Source organism: Phoca vitulina, unplaced genomic scaffold (genome assembly GCF_004348235.1).
Source record: "Phoca vitulina isolate PV1807 unplaced genomic scaffold, GSC_HSeal_1.0 scaffold8, whole genome shotgun sequence".
Lineage (NCBI taxonomy): Eukaryota > Metazoa > Chordata > Mammalia > Carnivora > Phocidae > Phoca > Phoca vitulina.
In genome coordinates, this window is record NW_022589711.1 from 46,805,598 (window position 1) to 46,824,798 (window position 19,201).

Consider the following 19,201-nt stretch of genomic DNA (forward strand, 5'->3'; position numbering starts at 1 on the left):
ATAAATAACCGGAAATGTCTCCAAACTGAAGAAGACACAAGTCTTCAGGTTGAAATATCCCATAGAATAGACAGCACAAAGAACAAAATTTAAAAAGCCCATACCTAAATGTAGCATTGTGCAATTTCAGGAAAAATCCTAAATATTTCCAAAGGTAAAAAACTGAACACTTATAAAGGAACAAAAATTAGACTTCTCTTTGGCAACAGTGAATGCTAGGAAACAATGGAGTGCCAATTTTAAAATTCTGAGGAAAAATTATTTGAAACTAGAATTTTAGCCAGATTACCAATTAAGTGAAAGCAAAGTTACATAGACAAGGGCTCAAAAAATTTACCTCCACATATCATTTCTGAGGAAGCTACTAAAGCATGTACTCCAGCAAAATGAAGGAGGAAAACACGAGATTGAGAAAAGAGTGGTGATGACTCAGGGATGGAGTAAAGTCCCAGAACCACCATTGTCACTGCGTAGAAACCAGCAGGGACTGAGGCAGAAGGCTGGAGGCCCCAGGAGGCATGCCTCTGGATAGGAACTGGATTCAACCCAATGAACAGTATGATTAACAAGCTGAATGATTTTAAGGACATGCTAAACTGCATATCTTGGCAACAAGAGAAAAGAAAGTTTATTGAAACTCCAGGAAAAGTGAAAAAGAAAGTCAATGTCTAAATATGACTCAAACTAAAATGTCATGACATGATTTTACATAACTAATGGAATATAAGAGAAAGTAACCCATTTGACCACGATATGAGGAACATTCTCTCCTAAATGGCACAAGGACTGCATCAGAATCAAAGCAAAAGAAATGGGATTCTAGCTACTACTTCACTCTTCACCGAATGGCAGCTACCTGGTCATAACAGTGTACATGTTTACTGTTGTTTTTTTTTTAACTTCTAAAAATTGACCTATAGACAAAGCACAGAGGACATAACTCTAGTCATAAAATAGAATATGAATATCATCTACCTCAACAATGTAGAGGTGAAGCTGGTATTAGGAACCAATACCAAAAAAAAAAAAAAAAGAAGAAGTAGAGGGAATGTAAAAAGCACTAATATCTTCATTTTAGTAGTGCTGAAAAACAAAAATATTAGTCCCATGACCTTTCACTCAGGTCTGGATTGGCCCTTACAAGCTTCAGTTAGTTAAATAAGAAAACCTGAAAGATGATTCTAATAATGCCTTTCAAGCTAGCCATTACATTTGGAAAGTAGGTAAAGAAAAGGCTAGTGAATATATACCAGTTGCAATAAATTTTAAATTAATTCTAAACTTCTTCTGTATCTTGTTATCATAAAGGAGAATTTCTAAGTGTTTGCTAAAAAGAGCAAAGAAATTTCCAAGAATATTGAGCAGTTTGTCTTTGAAGTTATAAAGATTGTTGACTTATAAACTTAAGATAAAAAAACTTTAATAGATTTGAGTGTGTGTGTGTGTGTGTGTGTGTGTGTGTATGAAACTGTGCTTGTTCACTGAAAGTTGTAGCTACAGTTTTCGTGGCATTTTGCCTACTCACCTGCTAATTGTCAACTCGTTATGGCTTCTCTCATATTGTTCTAAAACACAAATATAGAAGGATTGTGTAGATTCCTCCCAACTAGGGATTCCCTTAAGATAACTGAAGTATTCCTTGTAAAAATATTTTACACATAAAATAAATATGACTCTAATACATTAATCTTAAAACACAACACTGAATTTCAATTTCCCACACCAATAATAAAGAGTGAAGGGATGTAGCCCAAAACGGTTAAAATAACAGAGATTTAAGAATATTATTTAAAATTAAAAAGGTAACAACAACAAAAAAGCAATGTAACTATCAAAAATTAGGAAGCGGATGGAGGAGCATGTAAGTAAGTGAAACTCTATTTCCTAACATGGAGTCAATAGTTTATGTCTTTCATTAATCAAGTTACAGGTTCAAGCTTATTGCTTGGTAATCTACAGCTAGCTCCCAAAGCGCTAAAAATGATTAAAAGCAGTTGCCCCGATGGGCTATCTGGGGTTGTGATGGGTGGGGTGGGAGACTACTGCTTTCCATCATAAACACTTCTGTAGGATTTTCTTTTTTGTCATGTGCAGAACTTATTTGAATCACAAAAGGATGCCCAGGACCTGCCTCCCTCTGACCAGTGTTCCTCGGACCCGATCCTGTCACTGAGGCTCTGTTCAAAGGCAAGGGCTTCATTGCTCGCTCCCAGAACTATCTGGTGCCAAGGGCATCCCTGGCCAAATCTCCACATTCACCTGACTCCCAGACCCCACTAACTTCATCCACTAACAGCAGCCCTTCCTGGACCTCCTAAATTCTGACCCCCTGCAAAGGTTCCCACCTGTCACCACATTTACTGGTACCTCACCTGGCTGGCCACATTCCTTCCCACCATTGACAACAGCCTCATTCTGCACCCCCTCCGCTCCCCTAGCAATTTTATGCCCATTCATTCAGCATTGTGAGATTACATACTGCTAATTACTCTTTGCCATTTTAGTACCTCCTATAGTTCGTCACATAGATGCACATTTGTGCATCTTCCATCAGATCATTTACAAAGACCCACGAGACCTGCACTGGTATATATGCTCTGTTTGGGAAAGTGATTGATTAATCCTAACTGCTTCCTGCTTGCAAACAGGTTCTGCATCCGTAACAAAAGCCCTTTTCTTCTCCCACGAATCCCTCACACAGTCGACAACACAACCTTTGATCACAGGGTCTGCTAGCTGGCCTGGTGTGGGATCCTGGTCAGTGGGAGCAGAGACAACAGACATGGGCAAGGCCACCCTCAGGAATGGGCCAGACCCAGACAGCCAGGAAGTTGGCTTTGTTGGCTCTGTTCTTTGACAAAACAGAGAAGCCAGAAGGGAGGTAGTCAGTACCACCAACACAATGCACCAAAGCCAGGGAAATGCCTGCTAGGCGGGTCATTCCTGTTAGGCTAATGTGGGCAGACTGACGTGGGTGTTCTGTGCGCACCTATTAGATTGGTTTGCACACTGAGACTGTCGCTTGCAGAATTTCGCCCTTGTGTGACTACACGATTCCTGAGCAGATGATCACCAGTTTTGGTGAATTAGAAATTTCTTGCTTGTCAGTTGGATCTAGAAAAATTATTTTGATTTAGTAATTTTTTATGCACGCTTGTCAAGTATTACAGAGATTCTCTAGTTTGGCTTTCCATCTGCTTCTGGTGCCATTTTAAGATATTATCGTTAATGGTAGAGCTGGATTTAGTGGGTGTAATATAACAAATACTATTTCTCAGAGCATTAGTATCCAGATGTTTTACAGATATTAAAAAAAAAAAGCTTGGGAAAATCTTGATTAAACAAGATTAGAGAGGTGTTTACTGCTGGACTTATCAGTGCCTACAATATGCTAATTTCATTGTCCACTCTAAGAAAAGAAATGTAACACACAGTGTTTCCCAAAACTTATTTAACAATATTACACTTTTTTTTTTTAAATAAAAAACTTTATTCATTACTAGTGTTTAAGGGAACACAGTTTGGGAAACACTGTGTCCGTTTTATAATTACTATTTAATCTTTATGCTTTTCTTGGGACGCTTCCTAAAATCGCTTAAAATGGCTACTTAGAATAACAATTCTTAAAGCTGGAAGGTGTCCTAGAGGTCATCTACTCCAACCTCTTATTTTACAGATGAGGAAAATGAGGCCCAAAAAGAAGTGATTTTGCTCAAGTTTCATCAAGTCTCCTGATCTCAAATCAGTGTTCTTTCCACTATGTCACAGAGTTTCTTGGTTTCTAACACCCATACTTTTCTCGGATTTCCTTTTATAACAGAGAAACTGTATGATTCATTTGGGGTTACTCCACCATGAGAAGGCTGAATTTATCAGTTATGATCAGCACTACACACTGGTTTACCCGCAGGTACTTTCATCACAGTTCCAAATCACTAGTCTGTGCCTCTCCAGGGCATTTCCCCTCCTCGTAGGTCTTAAACTTCCAGTTCCAGGAAGCAGTTAATTGCTTTACCCGAAACCACATTTCTCTCTGCATCAGGATGACAATATAGTCCGTGCATTGTTACCACGTGACCTCAGTAAACAGCTTCCTTCATATGGTTAAGTCTTCTGACTTGGTCTTCTACCCTAGTTCCGCAGCCTTTTAGCAGATGCTTATTGTCTCGGCTTTTATATATATGTAACATGGCGTCGGCCAGCACCTTGCCCACTTAGGTTTATGAAGCTAAACTTCCAGCGCCACCCATAGTCTCCTGGGCACTGACATTATGCCTCCAGTTTGGGTGGGTGGCACCAGGTGAACAGGGCTTTGGGCCTGGTGCCACATCACCAAGGTCAGACCTAACAACAGGCAGAGATGGCCGGGAGAGAAACTCATCCCCTCTACATCTCAACAATACGCCTGCGGTTAAAAGAACCAGTATCAATGTCAAGTAACCACTTGCTTACAACATTTGCGAGACTGTGGCCGTGTCCTTCTGCCCCCAGTCAACCCCCGCTCACATAGATCAAAGCCTTCACTTGCTGCATATCATCACGATCCCACTTCCTACCCTATTTTCCTCTTTGTTGCTGAAAATGAGAATTAGAAAGGGGGTAAAAAAGCCTACTAGTTTTTCTAGGCTTTTTTGGTTTCTGTTAGTTGTTCATTAAAGGACTACTTACTCCTTCTCAAGGAGCTCCCAAGCTTCCTCCTGGGAGCTTTTCAATCCACATCTGTGTCCTTAGAAACCTTTAATTTTCTCCTCCAGCTCTACCTTAATTGTTTCTCTGCTGCCTATTTTCTCTCTTCTTTGAAGTTCATGAGTTTATTCTTTTTCTTTATCATGAAGGCAGAATATCCATGCACTAAAGTTCCCACACCTTGTCTGTTGCCTTTTGTGCTGAAGGAAGCAGTCTGCTACTGTTTGGGGGCAGTGTGGCTCTGAGCCTCGGGCTCCTCATCTGCAAACGGGGATCAGACGCTTTACCTGGAGGGGCTGTTGTGAAGTTAGGAGGAACGGTGCCTGGCACCTAGTAGGTGCTGAATAAATGTCCACGCAGGAAAGATGGGCTCCCATCCTCACTTGGAAATCCCTTGGGTTCCTAAGGACCCTGGCCGTCCCTCCTTACCTTCCACCTGATTCCCAAACCCACTCCCTCCGCACACCTGGCTTATTGGCTGGTTTGTTTGGCGGCTCCCGCAGGAAGCTTTCCTCTCCTCTTGGCTCTATTCTTGGAGGCAGAACTTGCCAGGCCCCACCCTCTCCATGCCTGAGAGACTCTGCTGAGACACATGGTGTCTCCCGGAACACTGAAACGCCAGGATTCAGGCAAGCCTCGCTGGCCTTGCTGGCAGCTCCCCACGCCTGTGCATTCTCCCTTCTCGCATCCTCTGCAAAGTAATGGGAAGCAGTGCGGTTCACCACTTACTGTCCGCTGACCTCTCTGTGTTGTTGTTCCCTCATCTGTAAAATGCAATAATAACCGAACCCATGGAAGGATCCAAGTTCTCTGGGGTCTGACACTTTAAAAACAATACAGATTTATGAATATGAAATTAAGAACAGGGCCTTAGCAGGAGCTCCCGCAAGGGAGGGACCCCTCAGCCTGGGCTTCATTACCGTCATGCTAAGTCTGCGCCTCATTGGAGCAGAGGGGCTGTGTGGTGAGGCTGAAGTGAGAGACCGAGTGTAAAGTGCTCAGCACGGCGCCACGCATAGTGGGCTGTTGTAATACTAATGATTAGTATAGATACTTATAATAATTTTGACGAAATTATAAGTTAATTCTATAAATAGAATTATAAAAATAAACACATATAATAATTATAAAGCTTCCTTTTCTCATGTTCCTGCTCATAAGAATGCAGTGGGGTGAGCCCCAACTTCAGCCTGCCCTTACTTGAGGCTCTCTCCTCCTTAAACCTGGGAACCCCATTCTCAGTGAATTTCCATCTCCTAGTTCTTCCCTGTATTGTGGTCCCTGATCCCTGGAGTGGCCGTGTGCGTGTGTGTGTGTGTGTGTGTGTGTGTGACAGAGACAGAGAGAGAGAGAAACAGAGGGAGAGAGAGAATCCTGTGGGCACCGAGGTTGGTTTTTCAGGGCAAGTTTGGCAGTGTAGCTTGGAGAAGGAAAGCACTTTAAGAAACAAAGCAAATGCAGAATCTCCTCCAAGGCCCCAGCCCCACCCTGTAGCCACTACCACAGGGTGTGGCCGACTGCAGGGAGGACAGAGGGACAGGCCTCATAAATCCAGAGACGCCACTGAAACCTAGTTTTCAACTGATCCTTACAGGAATTGTCTTACCCTTGAGATAAAATATCTAAGTAACTAAAATAATATGTCTCTGACTGGAGATGGGGACAGAGTGGGGGGGACTTGTGTTTGTTCTTCCAAACTCCTCTCCCCTCTCCACAGCGTGGAGGTTCTCTTGTTCCAGAAGAGGATGGTGTTGGAGGGAGCCCCGGCCATGACTCACTCAGAGCTAATCCTTGGCAAATCCATCACCATGGAAACTGCCAATCATCCATGCTTTTCATAGCTTAACAGAACATCTGCCAGGGGAAGCCAAGTGATACAAATTGTTCGTCCTGCCTACCGTGTTTACACTGGGGCCCCTGGCAAACAGAGAGAGAGCCAGGGAGGCAATGCTCCATAGCAGAATGGTGGCCCAACCCCGGTCACTAATTAGCTGGGTAACCTTTAGCAATCCTTCATAAGTCTCTCTGTGCTCCTCCTTCCCCAGGTGGTCACATAAAAGATCAGTGATTCTCAACCTGGTTGGGCCAAGGGGTGGTGGGAGGACCGAGAAGCGTATCTCCTAACAGGGGTGGGGTAAAAAAGAAAAAAAAAAAAAAAAGCTTGTGTAGTTTCTTCAATATTATAATTTTATATTTGGAATTTTATAAAATAAGATTTTCATAATTTAAGCTATAGAATATAAAACTTGATTAATATTCTTAGGTAGCAATCTGTCTCAAAGGAAGGACAAATACACCCTTCTCTGGTCCAGGGGGTGCATATCAGAATTTCTAGTGTAGGTGAGGATTTTAGTATCATTATCAAAAATGAATATGGATTAAAAAGACAAAAAGTTGAGAGCTGCTGAACTTGCTGATCTCAAATGTGAGTCCCGCTCAGACTCAGGGCTACTGTGTGGCTCTTCAAACCTCAGGCTGCTAATTCCTTGCTGGAGGGAAAAATACTGAAGTGGGGCCCACCACTCTCTGCCCCCTCTCAGACCAGGCATACCCTCTCTTTCTAAGACACCGGGCCTGGAGAGGCAAAGGAGGGGAACCATGGAGCAGTGTGGAGGGGGCCCAGCAGAGTCACATTACTGACACAACCTCCTAGGGGTGCCCCCTGGAGTACTGCCAGCCAAGGAGGACCACAGCCCCCCCCCCCCCCCGCCAGGTGTGACTGCCCACCTGGCATCTGGGCCCAGGGTTTCTTGACCTGGCCTTAGGACTCATTGCCAGGCCCAAGGAAACGCTCGGGTGGGAAGCCTCTTGAATGTGTGTTCCACCTATGTGTGGGAGGGAGGGCGGGACAATATTTTCAAATGTTAGCTTTTTAAAAAATTCCCTCTATTTCTTTTCCCCCTTGCCTTTTCTGTCCATTCAAGAGGAAGTTGACCTCTACTGTATTGCCTTGAGGGAGATACAAGGCAGGAGGAAGCAGAATTTGCCGGGACTCTGTTTTGGGATCTGTTTCTCCAAAGCCTGAGCACTTAGGAGATTTTAAAGAATCAAGGAGGTAGAAAAGAAGCCGCAGCATGGGGGGACCAGAATAGACTTTGGTACATAGTTTGCGGGGTCCAGTGCAAATAAAAATACAAGATCCCTTGTTCAAAAATTACTAAGAATTTTAGCAACCGTAAATCATTAAACCAAGCACGGGGCCCTTCTAAGCGTGGGACCCAGTGTGAATGCATAGGCTTGTGCCCATAAGGCTGGCCCTGGATGAGACTGTCCGCCATACTGTTACAGAAGATTGTCCCTGGAGCTGGAGGCAGGGAGAAAAGGTCGCACAGGATCGGGAACAGTGTGGACCTGGGGCCCACTCTTTGCCAGCACTGGTGGGGACCCCATACGACCCTAGAAAGGAGGGCCTGGGAAGTGCATAGACTCTAAGCACAGGGCTCCCGGGTTCAGATTTCTGGTCCTGAGAAGTGGTCCAGAAGCAGCAGAGAGCACGTACCTGAAGGGATATGCAGACAGGACAATAAGAGAGTCTGGCTCTGTGTCCAGTGATGAAAAGCCAGACATGCCTTGGGACGTGGTAAGACCCTAAGACCCTGGAACAAACCGGCAGGGCATGGTGGAGGCATGATGAATGACTGACATCAGTTTTCAGTCATCCTGGCAGAATGAAGGCGTAGAGTCAGAGACTAACCCTTTGCATTTCATAAGAATGAAAGGGATGTGCCATTTCAGGCACATCTGGATTTGTGGACCGAGAGTCTACCTGCCACTACTGAGGCCTGGCTCCAAACTCACTTCTGTGGCCAGGGAGAGATAAGGCTTGGACCAGAGTGGTCAGGTGGCAGAAGTGGAGAAAAGTAGGAAGTAAAGAAGAACCTCCTTTAAGAGGAAAAATTGACAGGACTTGGAGGGTACTGGTAAGAAAGAGGACATTACCATGAATAACTCCCCATTACTGGCATGAGCAGTTGTCCGGATGGAGGTGCCCTTTCCTGAGATCAGGAGTAAAGGAGAAGAACCAGTTGGAGGATGGGTGGGTGGGATGGGCTTGGTTCTGAACATGTTGGGTCTGAGATGCCCAACAGATGATGTCATGTAAGGAACCAAGGATATGGTATGAAGCTTAGAGAAGTCTGGGCTGGAGGTCCAAGTCTGAGAGTCATCAGCATTGTGAGCGGCCACCGAACAGTAGGCATGGATGAGATTCTAAAGGAAACAGTAGAGAAAGAAGAGAAGAGGGCCGAGGCATAGCCTGAAAAACCCCCACGTTTACTGGGCAGGCAGAAGAGGATGTACCTATAAAGGCAAGTCAGAGGCGCAGGAAGCAGACAAGGAGGGCGCTCCATCACGGGAGGCAAGAGGAAAGAAGGAGGAAGTGGATGTGGCCCATTTGAATGCACTGAGAAGTTAGAGATGCTCACTGAACTGAGTAGCATGGCAGCCTCGGAAGACTGGGAAGAGCCATTTCAGGGGTGAGGCTGGTTTGGACTTCCAAAAGAAGAGAGTGGACAAGTTGAACAGGAGGCAGGAAATGGAGACACAGGAGCACAGATAAAGCCCAGGTGTTTGGCAGTGAAGAGGAGTGAAAACTCACCACGGCTAGAGGCAGGAGGGCGATTCAGGAAAGCTGGTTAGGGTGATTAATGTTGTTCATTTTCTTCAGTTGCACAGCTTTACTGAGGGGTAAGTATCACACGATAAGCGGCACATGTTTAAAGTATAAGAATCTGGAACGTTTTCACATATGAATATACCTGTGAACCTATCACCATCGTCAGGAATAGAGTTTCATGCCCCGAAATTTCCTTGTCCCTCCCTCCTGCCCCCCTCACCCCTATTCCCCATCCACTGATCTGCTTTCTGTTACCATAGTTTGCATTTTCTAGAATTTTATATAAGTGGAGTTTTACACAGTTTTACCCTTTTAAAAAGGTACTCTTTTTTTGTCTGACTTCTTTCATGAAACATCATTATTTTCGACCATCTATATTGTTGCACATATCAATAGCTCATTCCTTTTTATTGTTGAGTAGTTTTATATGGCATGGCTATATCCTAATTTGTTTACCTATTTGCCGATTGACGGGTATTTGAGTTGTTTCCAGTTTGAGACGATTACAAATTAAGCTGCTTTGAACATTCATGCACAAGTCTAGATGAACACAGGTTTTCATTTCTCTGCAGTAGATAACCAGCAGTGGGAATGGCTGGGCGTATATTTAATTTTTTTTCTTTTAAGCCTACTGCACCTGGTATTCCTAGGTGGCTCCCATCCAAATACTAATCTGGCACAGCCCTGCTTAGCTTCCAAGAACAGACACATTTAGGGTGGTATGGCCATAGACTGTTCAATTTTTAAGAAATCATCGTCCTGTTTTCCAAAATGGTTGTACCATTTTCCTTTCCTATCAGCAGTGTACGAGAGTTCCAGTTTCTCCACATCCTTGCCAACACTTAGCATGGACAGCCTTTTAAATTTTCAACATTCTAGTAGCTTCTCCTCTTTTTCTAACCCCATCTTATTTGAGGAGAGGATAATGAGCAAGGAAATAGCCACATGTAGGCAGAGGGAGGAGGGGAGGCAGAAAAGGAGATAAAATCAGCCACACTCCAGGGTATCCACACTGCGTGATCAAGAGTAAAATGCTTCTCTGAGTCTGTGCTCTGGGACAAGCCCAGTCACTAGCAAATGGTTATTTCTCACAGATATTTGGTTTACATGTTAGCTTACTACCTTCCAGGCCAGGGCCCAAAGCCTAAGACAAGAGTCCTAGAGGGACCTCAGCTTTGGAACGTTCCTCCCTGGCCACTGGAGAGCCAGAAAATGGGGAAGGTGGGGTAAGGAGATTCATTCACTGCCCGCAGGACCTTAGTCTCACCCACACCCAGTACAGTGAGAAGACAATAGCATCTCTCTGTCCCCTGGGAGAAGACACACAGGTTGGGGTAGAGACAAGGGGAGTTTGGGGACCAACTTTACACTCGGTCTGGGGTGGAAGGGGTAGCTTGTCCTGCTGAGGAATCCATCCTGTTCAGCCCTAAAGAGGAATGTGTCTCTATTAACGAGGCCAACAGGTTTCAATACATAGGTATGGAGCATAAGGAAGATGAAATAATGTGGGAGGCCTTCAGTAATTATGAACAAGGAAACTCCGTTAAGAGATTTTTAGTGAAAGCTAAGGCCGTCTCTAAAGTCAGACATAGATATACACCCTAGGGACACATTCAGGCCACTTATAGTACTGAGCTTCAGAAACCAAGCACCTGTACCCCTCATGTGGGAGTGGGAAAGAACCCAAATTACTATACCTGTAGCCGCCGGGAAGAATACCCCAAAGACAGTGAAGAAAGATTCCCCGGGGCTGTAATCTGGCAGAGTGTTGTTCCGGAGCAGTTCCCGTGAATAGCCCACAAAACCGTGCTCTGAAATAACACAAAGAGCAAAATGAGCCAAGTGATCAGGTAGTGATCCCAGAATCCTGGGATTGAACCCCACCTCGGGCTCCCTGCTCAGCAGGGGGGTGGGGGGGGTGGGGGGGTGGGCGGGGAGGGGTCTGCTTCTCTGCTTCTCCCTCTCCCGCCACCTCTGCCCCCCCCCAGCTCATGCATGTGTGCGTGTGCGAGAGCTCTCTCTCTCAAATAAATAAACAAAATCTAAAAAAAAGAAGTTAAAAAAAATGAGCTGAGTGATAAGATATAGCATGCAGGCTTCCCTGGATTACAGACCTATCTTATGTAAATTTAAATACTATAATATAGGGGCATGTGTGTGAGAGAGAGATTGAGAGAGAGAGAGAGGAGGAAGTCTGACTTCGTGTATCTGTATCTCTAGAGACAAGTAGATGAAATTACTTGAAGGAGAACAGTAGTTACTTCTGGGAAGGGGAGCATTTTCTTTTTTTCCTTTTCTGTTTTTCTTTCTTTTCTTCTTTTTTCTTGATAGCTGAAATCTTTCATTGAGCATGTATTTATGTATTTTCCTTTAATTTAAAAAATTAAGCTACTTTTCCTGTTCAAACACCTTTCCATGGGTCCCTCTTAGCTGCAGAACATAGCCCAAACTCCTTAAGATGAGAATCAAAGCCCACGAAAACCGGGCACCGTACCCACCGCTTCCTGCTCATCCTCTGCTTTTCTCTGCCCGGCAGTCACGCAGATGATTCTCCCCAAGAACACCAGTAATACCCATCCCTGTGTTTCCTGCCTTCCAGACCCTTCTCCCACTTCTCTAAGCATCAACGCCATGCTTACTTTTCAAGCCCATCTCAAATGCTACTTCCTTTGGGTTTTACCTCAACTCCTGAATCAGTATCAATTCCTTCTAAGTGCTTTCAGTACTGTGACTGGCCATATTAGGTCTTTCCCCAACTAGACTCCTCAGAGCAAGAAATCCAGGCTTACATAGCTCTGTCCCCCAGAGTCAAGAGCTGTGCTTGGTGCACAAGAGGCTGGTTGCAAACACGGGTCACGTTAAGAAGAATCTTTCTCTTAGATCTTGGCTATGGGCACATCTCACGTCCATGCTTTCCGTTTGACTTGTTCATAGGCTACTTTATAGCAGGAACATCTCAGATCCGATTTCTTCAAAGCATTTTAAACATTTGTACACTGACTTCAATAAAATGTTTCAGGTGGTTTCAAGCCTACTTTGCTTCTTTGTCAAAGGAGGTCACTTTGAACAGCATCTGTGGACATGTCAGTGGGCTGTGGAAGTTGAAGATCCAAGTCAAGTGTTCTTAGGCTCGGGAACACCCAGGAGAGGCTATCCAGCTGCTGCTTTTGAATCTGATCTCTGAGAAGGAATTGGTTTGTTCCTGTTAACTGTAGTCTAAGAGAAGCCAACCCTGCTCCCTTTCCCGAAACCCCCACAACCACATAGGATAGGCATTTGGCCATCACTCCAGCCAACCCCTAGAGCTGTGGTGACAGAATTTCCTGCCCAACTGTCCTCCACCTACCTCGGGGCTTAGCTTCCCCCTGAGCTTCCATCCACAAAAGAGCTCCTGCTCGCTCATGAGTCCAATGAATTGCCAGCGCTTTTCACAGCTTCCAAGATTCATAACTTAATAGGAAAAATATTGTGTAAAAAAATGAGAAAATGAAAGCTCAGTGAAGCACAAGGGACCCTGGGGAGTCCGGTCAGGACTTAAAATCACTGTCAAGTGCTTTCTTCTGCCCAAACACAGAATTTGCCCTAAGATATTAAATCCCAAGTACTGGGCAACATTTCTGAAAGGTTTGGCATCTTCACAGCTGGTCTTCCCCTCATTAACAAAAAAGCAATAATGGCTGAGTTAACTTTAGTTTATCCGCTGGCTGATCCCACTGACTGGCCTTTCTGAGGTGAAAACCCAGCCCAGCCTGCCTTGAAGCAGAGTTCGGCCAAGCTGGGATGATGCGCAGGTCTGAAAGCACATCTGAACGCAGGGCTGTGGGCACGCTGGGCAGGCTTCACCGGGCTCCACTGACCTCGGTGGTCCCCACGGCAGCTCCGACAGAGGTGGGTATTCGGTCACCAGGCCTGAGGGCTTTGCCCAGGTCCCATGGATGAGTCACTGGGAAGATTTTTCTCTCCGTCCACCCCACCAACAAGATCCACAGGTTGACAGCCTAAGTCACTTGGATCTCACGGAGGGGGCGGCTGTCAGGAGGCCTGCCTCGTCCCCTCTCTCTCTGCAAATGCAGCCCCACACCTCGCCGAGCACACGCTCACACTGACACGCTGCCGGGCCAGCCCTCTCCTTCGGCTGTGCTTCTGAATCTTTCCCAAGGAAATCATCTTAACTTCGAAAAGAACTTTATGGACAAAAACACTGTCAATGCTTTATTTATAATGATGTAAAATGGGGAGTCTACATTTCTAACTCTGGGGGACCGAGGTATTTTAAATGTTTAGAAAGGATTTTTGATACCACAGAAAATTGTCCACATTATGTATGATACACATGAAGCAAGGAAACCGGACACCATTTCTAGTACAAATACCAAGAAAGTTTTAATTTATACATGTAAGGAAAGAAGGAAACATACTAACTATGGATGTCTATATAATGCAATTATGAGCAATTTCTCCTTTCTTTTTTTCTTTTTACAAGTTTTCCACATTGTCGTGCTCGCTTCAGCAGCACATATACAATTTTTCCACATTGTCTTTCACAAGCAAAATCGACTTACCAACACAAAATAACATCTTTTAGAAAAACACACAGAACATCCCAGGACTGAAAGCCTACCTTTTCTAGATCACAGTTCTGTAAACAAGTTTCTTTTATTTTTTTTCTTTCCATCTATATTCTACCTGCTTCTCAAAATGATTTAAGTGATTTATGAGGAAAACCTAAGTAAGATAGGGCAGATAAAATAAGAACCAAAAGAGACAGAAAAAAGAAAAGAAATGGAGAGAGAGAGAGAGAGTACCCACAGCCTCATCTCCATGAGACACAGCCCGAGGTCTCTGCATAAGGCTCTGAGGTAAGATCCTGCAACGGTCACCCTCCTACTAGAACTCAAGACCTAGAGAGATCATTTGATGACTTTTTGGCCAGCCCACTCAGGCAGGGACAGACCGTAGGGCCCAACCCTCCTATGTGCCACTTTCCAGTGGATGAGAAGGAGCTCTGAAGGGTGGCATGGTGGACTTCTTCATTTCCTCTGCTCTTAACCTTCCCAGGCCCTTATGGCTTCCACCCCCTAAAAACCCCACCACCTCAGGTCCCCAGGCCTCAGCCAGCCCCCAATGAGGCTTGGCCCTTCTGGTCCTCACCCCAACTTCTTGGGCCCTGGTCTCTCTCCCACACGCCAAACCGGGTCCAGCTGAACCTTGAGCTTATGGCAGGGTGGATGCCCAGGTCAGGCACCGATGTCCCTGATGGGCTTGGACTTGCTGGCTGAGGCATAGGGTGAGGTCAGCTGCACGCATCCAGGGCCTGCCATGGCCTCTTACAGTGGGTCTTCATGCCGGACATGCTGACATCCAGAACAAAGGTTCGTAAGTTTTGTAGTTATGGCCCCATTGGAGAATCCGATGAAAGCTGTCCCCATGGATAGCACATTTTGCACATCATTTGGGGGTTCCAGGCCTCTGAAGCCTCTTGGAGGGGCATGCGCCCTGAGGTTCAGAACTCCCACGCTAGGCGCTGCCCCTGCCCCTGAGACTTGTGGCAGCCCGGCATACCCCGACGGCGTCCCCTGCCCTGCCTGCCACCATGCCCGGCCTCGCAGTGGACGGACCGCAGCCGACGGTGTGTCATACCGCTGTCCTTGCCAGGCCACAAGGAGTTTCTCTGTGCGCAGGACCGTGCAGGCTCCCCAAGGACATCACAGGGCAACCTCTCTTCCGAACATAACGATGAGCGGCCCTTTATTGAGCACCTCCTACGCACCTGTTCCTGGGCACTAAGTCCTTTACAATGTCATCCTTGATCCTCATAGCTACCCTGCAAGATCAGAGGGAAGGACACCGGGCTCAGGAAGGTGAAGAATCTTGTCCGAGGTCACACAGCCGGACCTGCCTGTATTACGGCCACTGCCTCTCTTCCAGGAGGCTAGTCCCCAGGTCCCTGGCACTGCCCTCCCCCACAGAGGGGGCCGGCCTTGGTCCTGGGCGGGCCTGTGGCCTGTGGGACAAACTCTTCTGGGGACATCTCTGGGGGGGGTGCCAAGGCATGCAACACAGGTCCTCATCAAGCCCAGGAGACACCCACAGAGCTCACGGCATCCCCCCGTCTCGTTCTGCAGGAGGCTGACAGGGGGCCTCCCCTGTGGCATGCCACATGCACCTAGGGGTGTATGACTGGTGGAGGCTCGCAGAGCTCGGAGCAGGCAGATCCTAGCCTGGCCTCCACATCTGTCTGGATTCAAAATTTTCCAACACCATGCTGTCTCTCTGTAACTCATCCCGAGCTGTCTCCCCAGAGATCCCTACCGCTTGGGTCTTTGCCCCTGCGAACCACTCAGTTCCTCTGCTGGTACGACAGGGAGACAGTCTGGGGCCTTCTCAGCTGACATCTTCCGACCCTGAAAGGCCTGGGATGCCCCGTGCCTGCACCCGCCACATGTGGACGTATCTGGGTTTGACCCGAACATCTGTTTCTGTATTTACCAAAAATACTTTGGCCCCATTTGAGCCATGTGCTTTTAGGAAAAACAAACACGGGGCAGGGGTGGAGTGGGGGGACATAAGAGAGAGAAAACAAATCAAGACAAAAGCCAGGCAAGAACAGGCAGCGGGAAGATACTTAAAAGTCTGTCTGCAGAAAGGCTTGGCCTTTCTTTCCTGAATCTGGGGGACACGGCTTCTCCGGGTGTTCCACAGGGTCCACTGTCTGCTCTCAGAGAGTCCTCATGGGACCCCACCCATCTTGCCCTGGCCAAAGGCAGTCAGCCCTGGTCACCGGTCAGGTGGCTGCCGGGAAGCTCTCTGAGGCACCTGCGGCTCCCCCCACCCCGCCCCCGGGTCTGCTGAAGTTACAAGAGGCAGTTGGGAAGTCATCAGCCCCCACATGTGGGTGTCAGATTGCTACTGCTGACTAACTTAGAATGTGAGATTTCTAAAAATGACACTGGCAATGGGGTTGGGGTGGGGGCACCTTGCTGGGAGCCGAGCTCCGGGGAGGGCAGGGGCTTCCGGCGCTGGCTTTCTTCTTGGCTCGAGTCCCTCACCCCTGGACCAGCGAGACAGCCCTTTCCTGGGAATGGACAATGGGAGAGGCTGGTCCAACCAGGAATAGAAAGAGCGGAGGAAGGGCCTGGGAGAGAGGAAGGCAGGGAGGGCCCCAGAGGGCGGCAGGCTGAGGCCTGAGGGATCACAGGAAGAGCAACTCTGCAAGGAAAAGGAAAGGAGAGGCCGAGGTTCTGGGAAGGGACACACACCAAAACAAGGCGGTGGGGGAGGGACCGGGACCAGGCCAAGAAGAGAGGAACGAGCTGAGGATCCCCAGACGAGGAGGAAGTACAGTAGGGCATGCAGCAAGGGAATCATGAACTGGGTGCCTCTCCCAGGGGCCAAACTTCATGCCGCACACACGCCCCTCCTCGGGTCCTCCAGGGTGGTGGCGCTGGAATGGTGCCCTAAGGGTCTGCCCTGCCGGGACCACTCTGGGATGTCGTGGCATGGGGACAGAGATCTGCAGCTTGAGGGAGGGAACAGGTCTGAAATGGCCTGACAAAGAGAGGTCAGTGAAAGGGGGAAGAAGGAGAGTGTCCAGGATCCATCTGGCCACTAAGTCCCCCACGGAGCTCCTGCCCAAGCAGCACCCCTCAACTTATTCAGACACTGCCCGACCGCAGATACTCTAAGGCGGACAAACATGGGCAGCTCACCCCGCAGGCCTCTGGCTGTTTGCATTGGCCAGTGGAGTTTTCCCTCCTCTGCGCTGTGCTGTTAGCTCCTGGGAGCTGCAAAAGGGGGGGTGGGGTGGGGGCAGTCGACCTGGGCCCAGAGAGCATGGATTTGGGAGAAGCCAGGCTCTTGTCCTCCTGCCTTGGGTGGAGCACAGGGGCCCCTTCCTGGCATGAGCATCCTGAAGATCTCTGGGGAGGAGGGGAAGGGTGGTGTCAGGAACAAGAGTCTAGACACAGGGGTGGGTGCCCTGGTTCCTGGGGGACTGAAGGTGAGTCCCTTTTCCTTTTGAAATGCAAATTCTGACTGTCAATCTGGGATGAGCCCAAGGCTCTGCACCCCTACTGAGCACCGAGGTATGGCGCAGGTGCAGGGGACCAGGTGATGCTTCAGAGCCCTTCTAATTCTGAGAGTGGCCCGGCCAGAAGCCCGTTCCTAACACTCAGCACCCAGCCTCCAGTGACACCACTGATTTCCAGCGGCAGATGTAAAATCCCGAACTGGCTTCTAGAACATGTCAGCACCACCCCCGACCTCGCTGCTACCCCTCCCCTTCCCCCTGGCTGTGACACAACAGGCGGAACTGGGGGATGAGCTGGCCGCCACATTTCGTGACCTGCTGATGAGACCGAGCAACTGTGAATTCCAAGGACTGCCACTAGGTCTTCTGTTCTTACAGTGTCTTCGGTGCCCTCCATTCATGCAGATAATGAACCTTCAAGGTCGAAGGCACTGGCCCATTTCAACAACCGAGGGACCCAGAGCTCAGAGATGCCAGCCGGCTCCGCAAAGCCTGAGAGCGGCCGGTGGCACGGCAGCCCTCGCGAGGAGTCCAGCCGGGGCCCACACAGCGCTGAGGCCCAGCCCGCAGGGCTATCCCATTGAACTGGGTCACAACAATGCCCGTCCATTAGAGGGACGCCACAGAAGCGTGTTGAACTTGAACTCGGTCGGGCTGTATCGATTTGGACTGTGCTGACCACGGACTGGAGAGACAGAAGGGAGCTGATGATAGGTTTGGAAGTCTCCCGAGGCACCCACCCACGGCAGTCTTCCTTCCCCACAGGAGTTCTGGGCAGCCAGCTGGTGGCCTGCCCCACACCGCAGCCTCCTCTCGGGCTCCAGCCTCTTCGGAGTTTGGTCCTCCGAAGAGAGGGTGGGGAGAGGATGTGAGCAGGGTTTCCAGCTCCCAGGCCCCCACCCAGAGAGAAAATACACAGAGGGAGGGCTAGGCACTCCAGCAGTGGCCAGAAGGGAAGTCTGAAGTGGGGCTGTGCCTGCCCAGAGGGCACTGGGCGGAGCAGCCTGGAGCCTCCGGGCCCCTGGGGAAGGCCTCCGCCCTCCGGGACAACCGGCTGGCTGAACAGCTGGAAAGCCCCCAGGGCCGGAGTGGAGGGGGTGTCAGGGTGGCCCCCTTGGAAGGGGGTGGCTGAAAGTTTCCCGTAACCAGAGAGGCTTCTGCCAACCCCTACAATCTACGATGGACAGTTCAGAAGCTCTTTCTGAGCAAAGGATTCCTCCCTTGTGAAAGTGAGGACGAGCCCTTTCTTGACGAAGGATGAGTTCTAATACCCAAGAAACTGTTCCATCTGCTGACGTGGCTCCATTTTGCATGCTTAATGAACCTTTTCTTATAATGGCCTTTGGGGTCAGCAAGCTGAGATATGAGGTTTTTGCCTGGAGATGCCTACAGAGAAAAGAACAGTCAAATGCCCAGAATGTGACAGGGCCCTGACTTGGGTGGGGACTGAGGCTCACCTGGGCCCAGGAAACAAAGAGGTAGCTTGGGATAGTAAGAGCGACTGCCGCACACGGAGCAGGGCTCTGTGCCAAGCCCATCAGGCATATTAGCTTACAACAACCCTACAAAATAGGTGCGTTCTTCAGGTAAAGAAGTCAAAGCACAGAGGAGACCGAACTGAACGCTTGGCTGCCCCTGCTGGGGTCGGTGCTCGCCCAAGGATGCAGGGAGTCTGGGAGGGGAGCCAGGAGTGCGAGCTGCTCAGGCAGGGGCCCGACCGGGGGGGCTAGAGAAGTCCTACCAGACCCCAGCTCACAGAGCCTCCAACAGCCTGCCCAAAGCAGCCCGCGGCTCAAAGGAACCCTGAGAGGAAAACAGGGCCTTCTTATCTCCTCGGGTAAAGGAATGCACCCTCCGGCCAGGATAAGTGG

The 19,201-nt window shown here is 48.3% G+C and overlaps 1 protein-coding gene across 1 annotated transcript in view; it reads right to left on the bottom strand.

Annotated features, from left to right (window-relative positions):
- SLC12A8 (solute carrier family 12 member 8) overlaps positions 1-19,201 on the bottom strand; it is a 125,679-nt gene that overhangs the window by 54,655 nt on the left and 51,823 nt on the right. Inside the window, exon 5 of the mRNA XM_032406254.1 lies at positions 10,999-11,112. Coding sequence (XP_032262145.1) covers positions 10,999-11,112 — 114 coding nt within the window. The remainder of the gene's footprint in view (positions 1-10,998; positions 11,113-19,201) is intronic.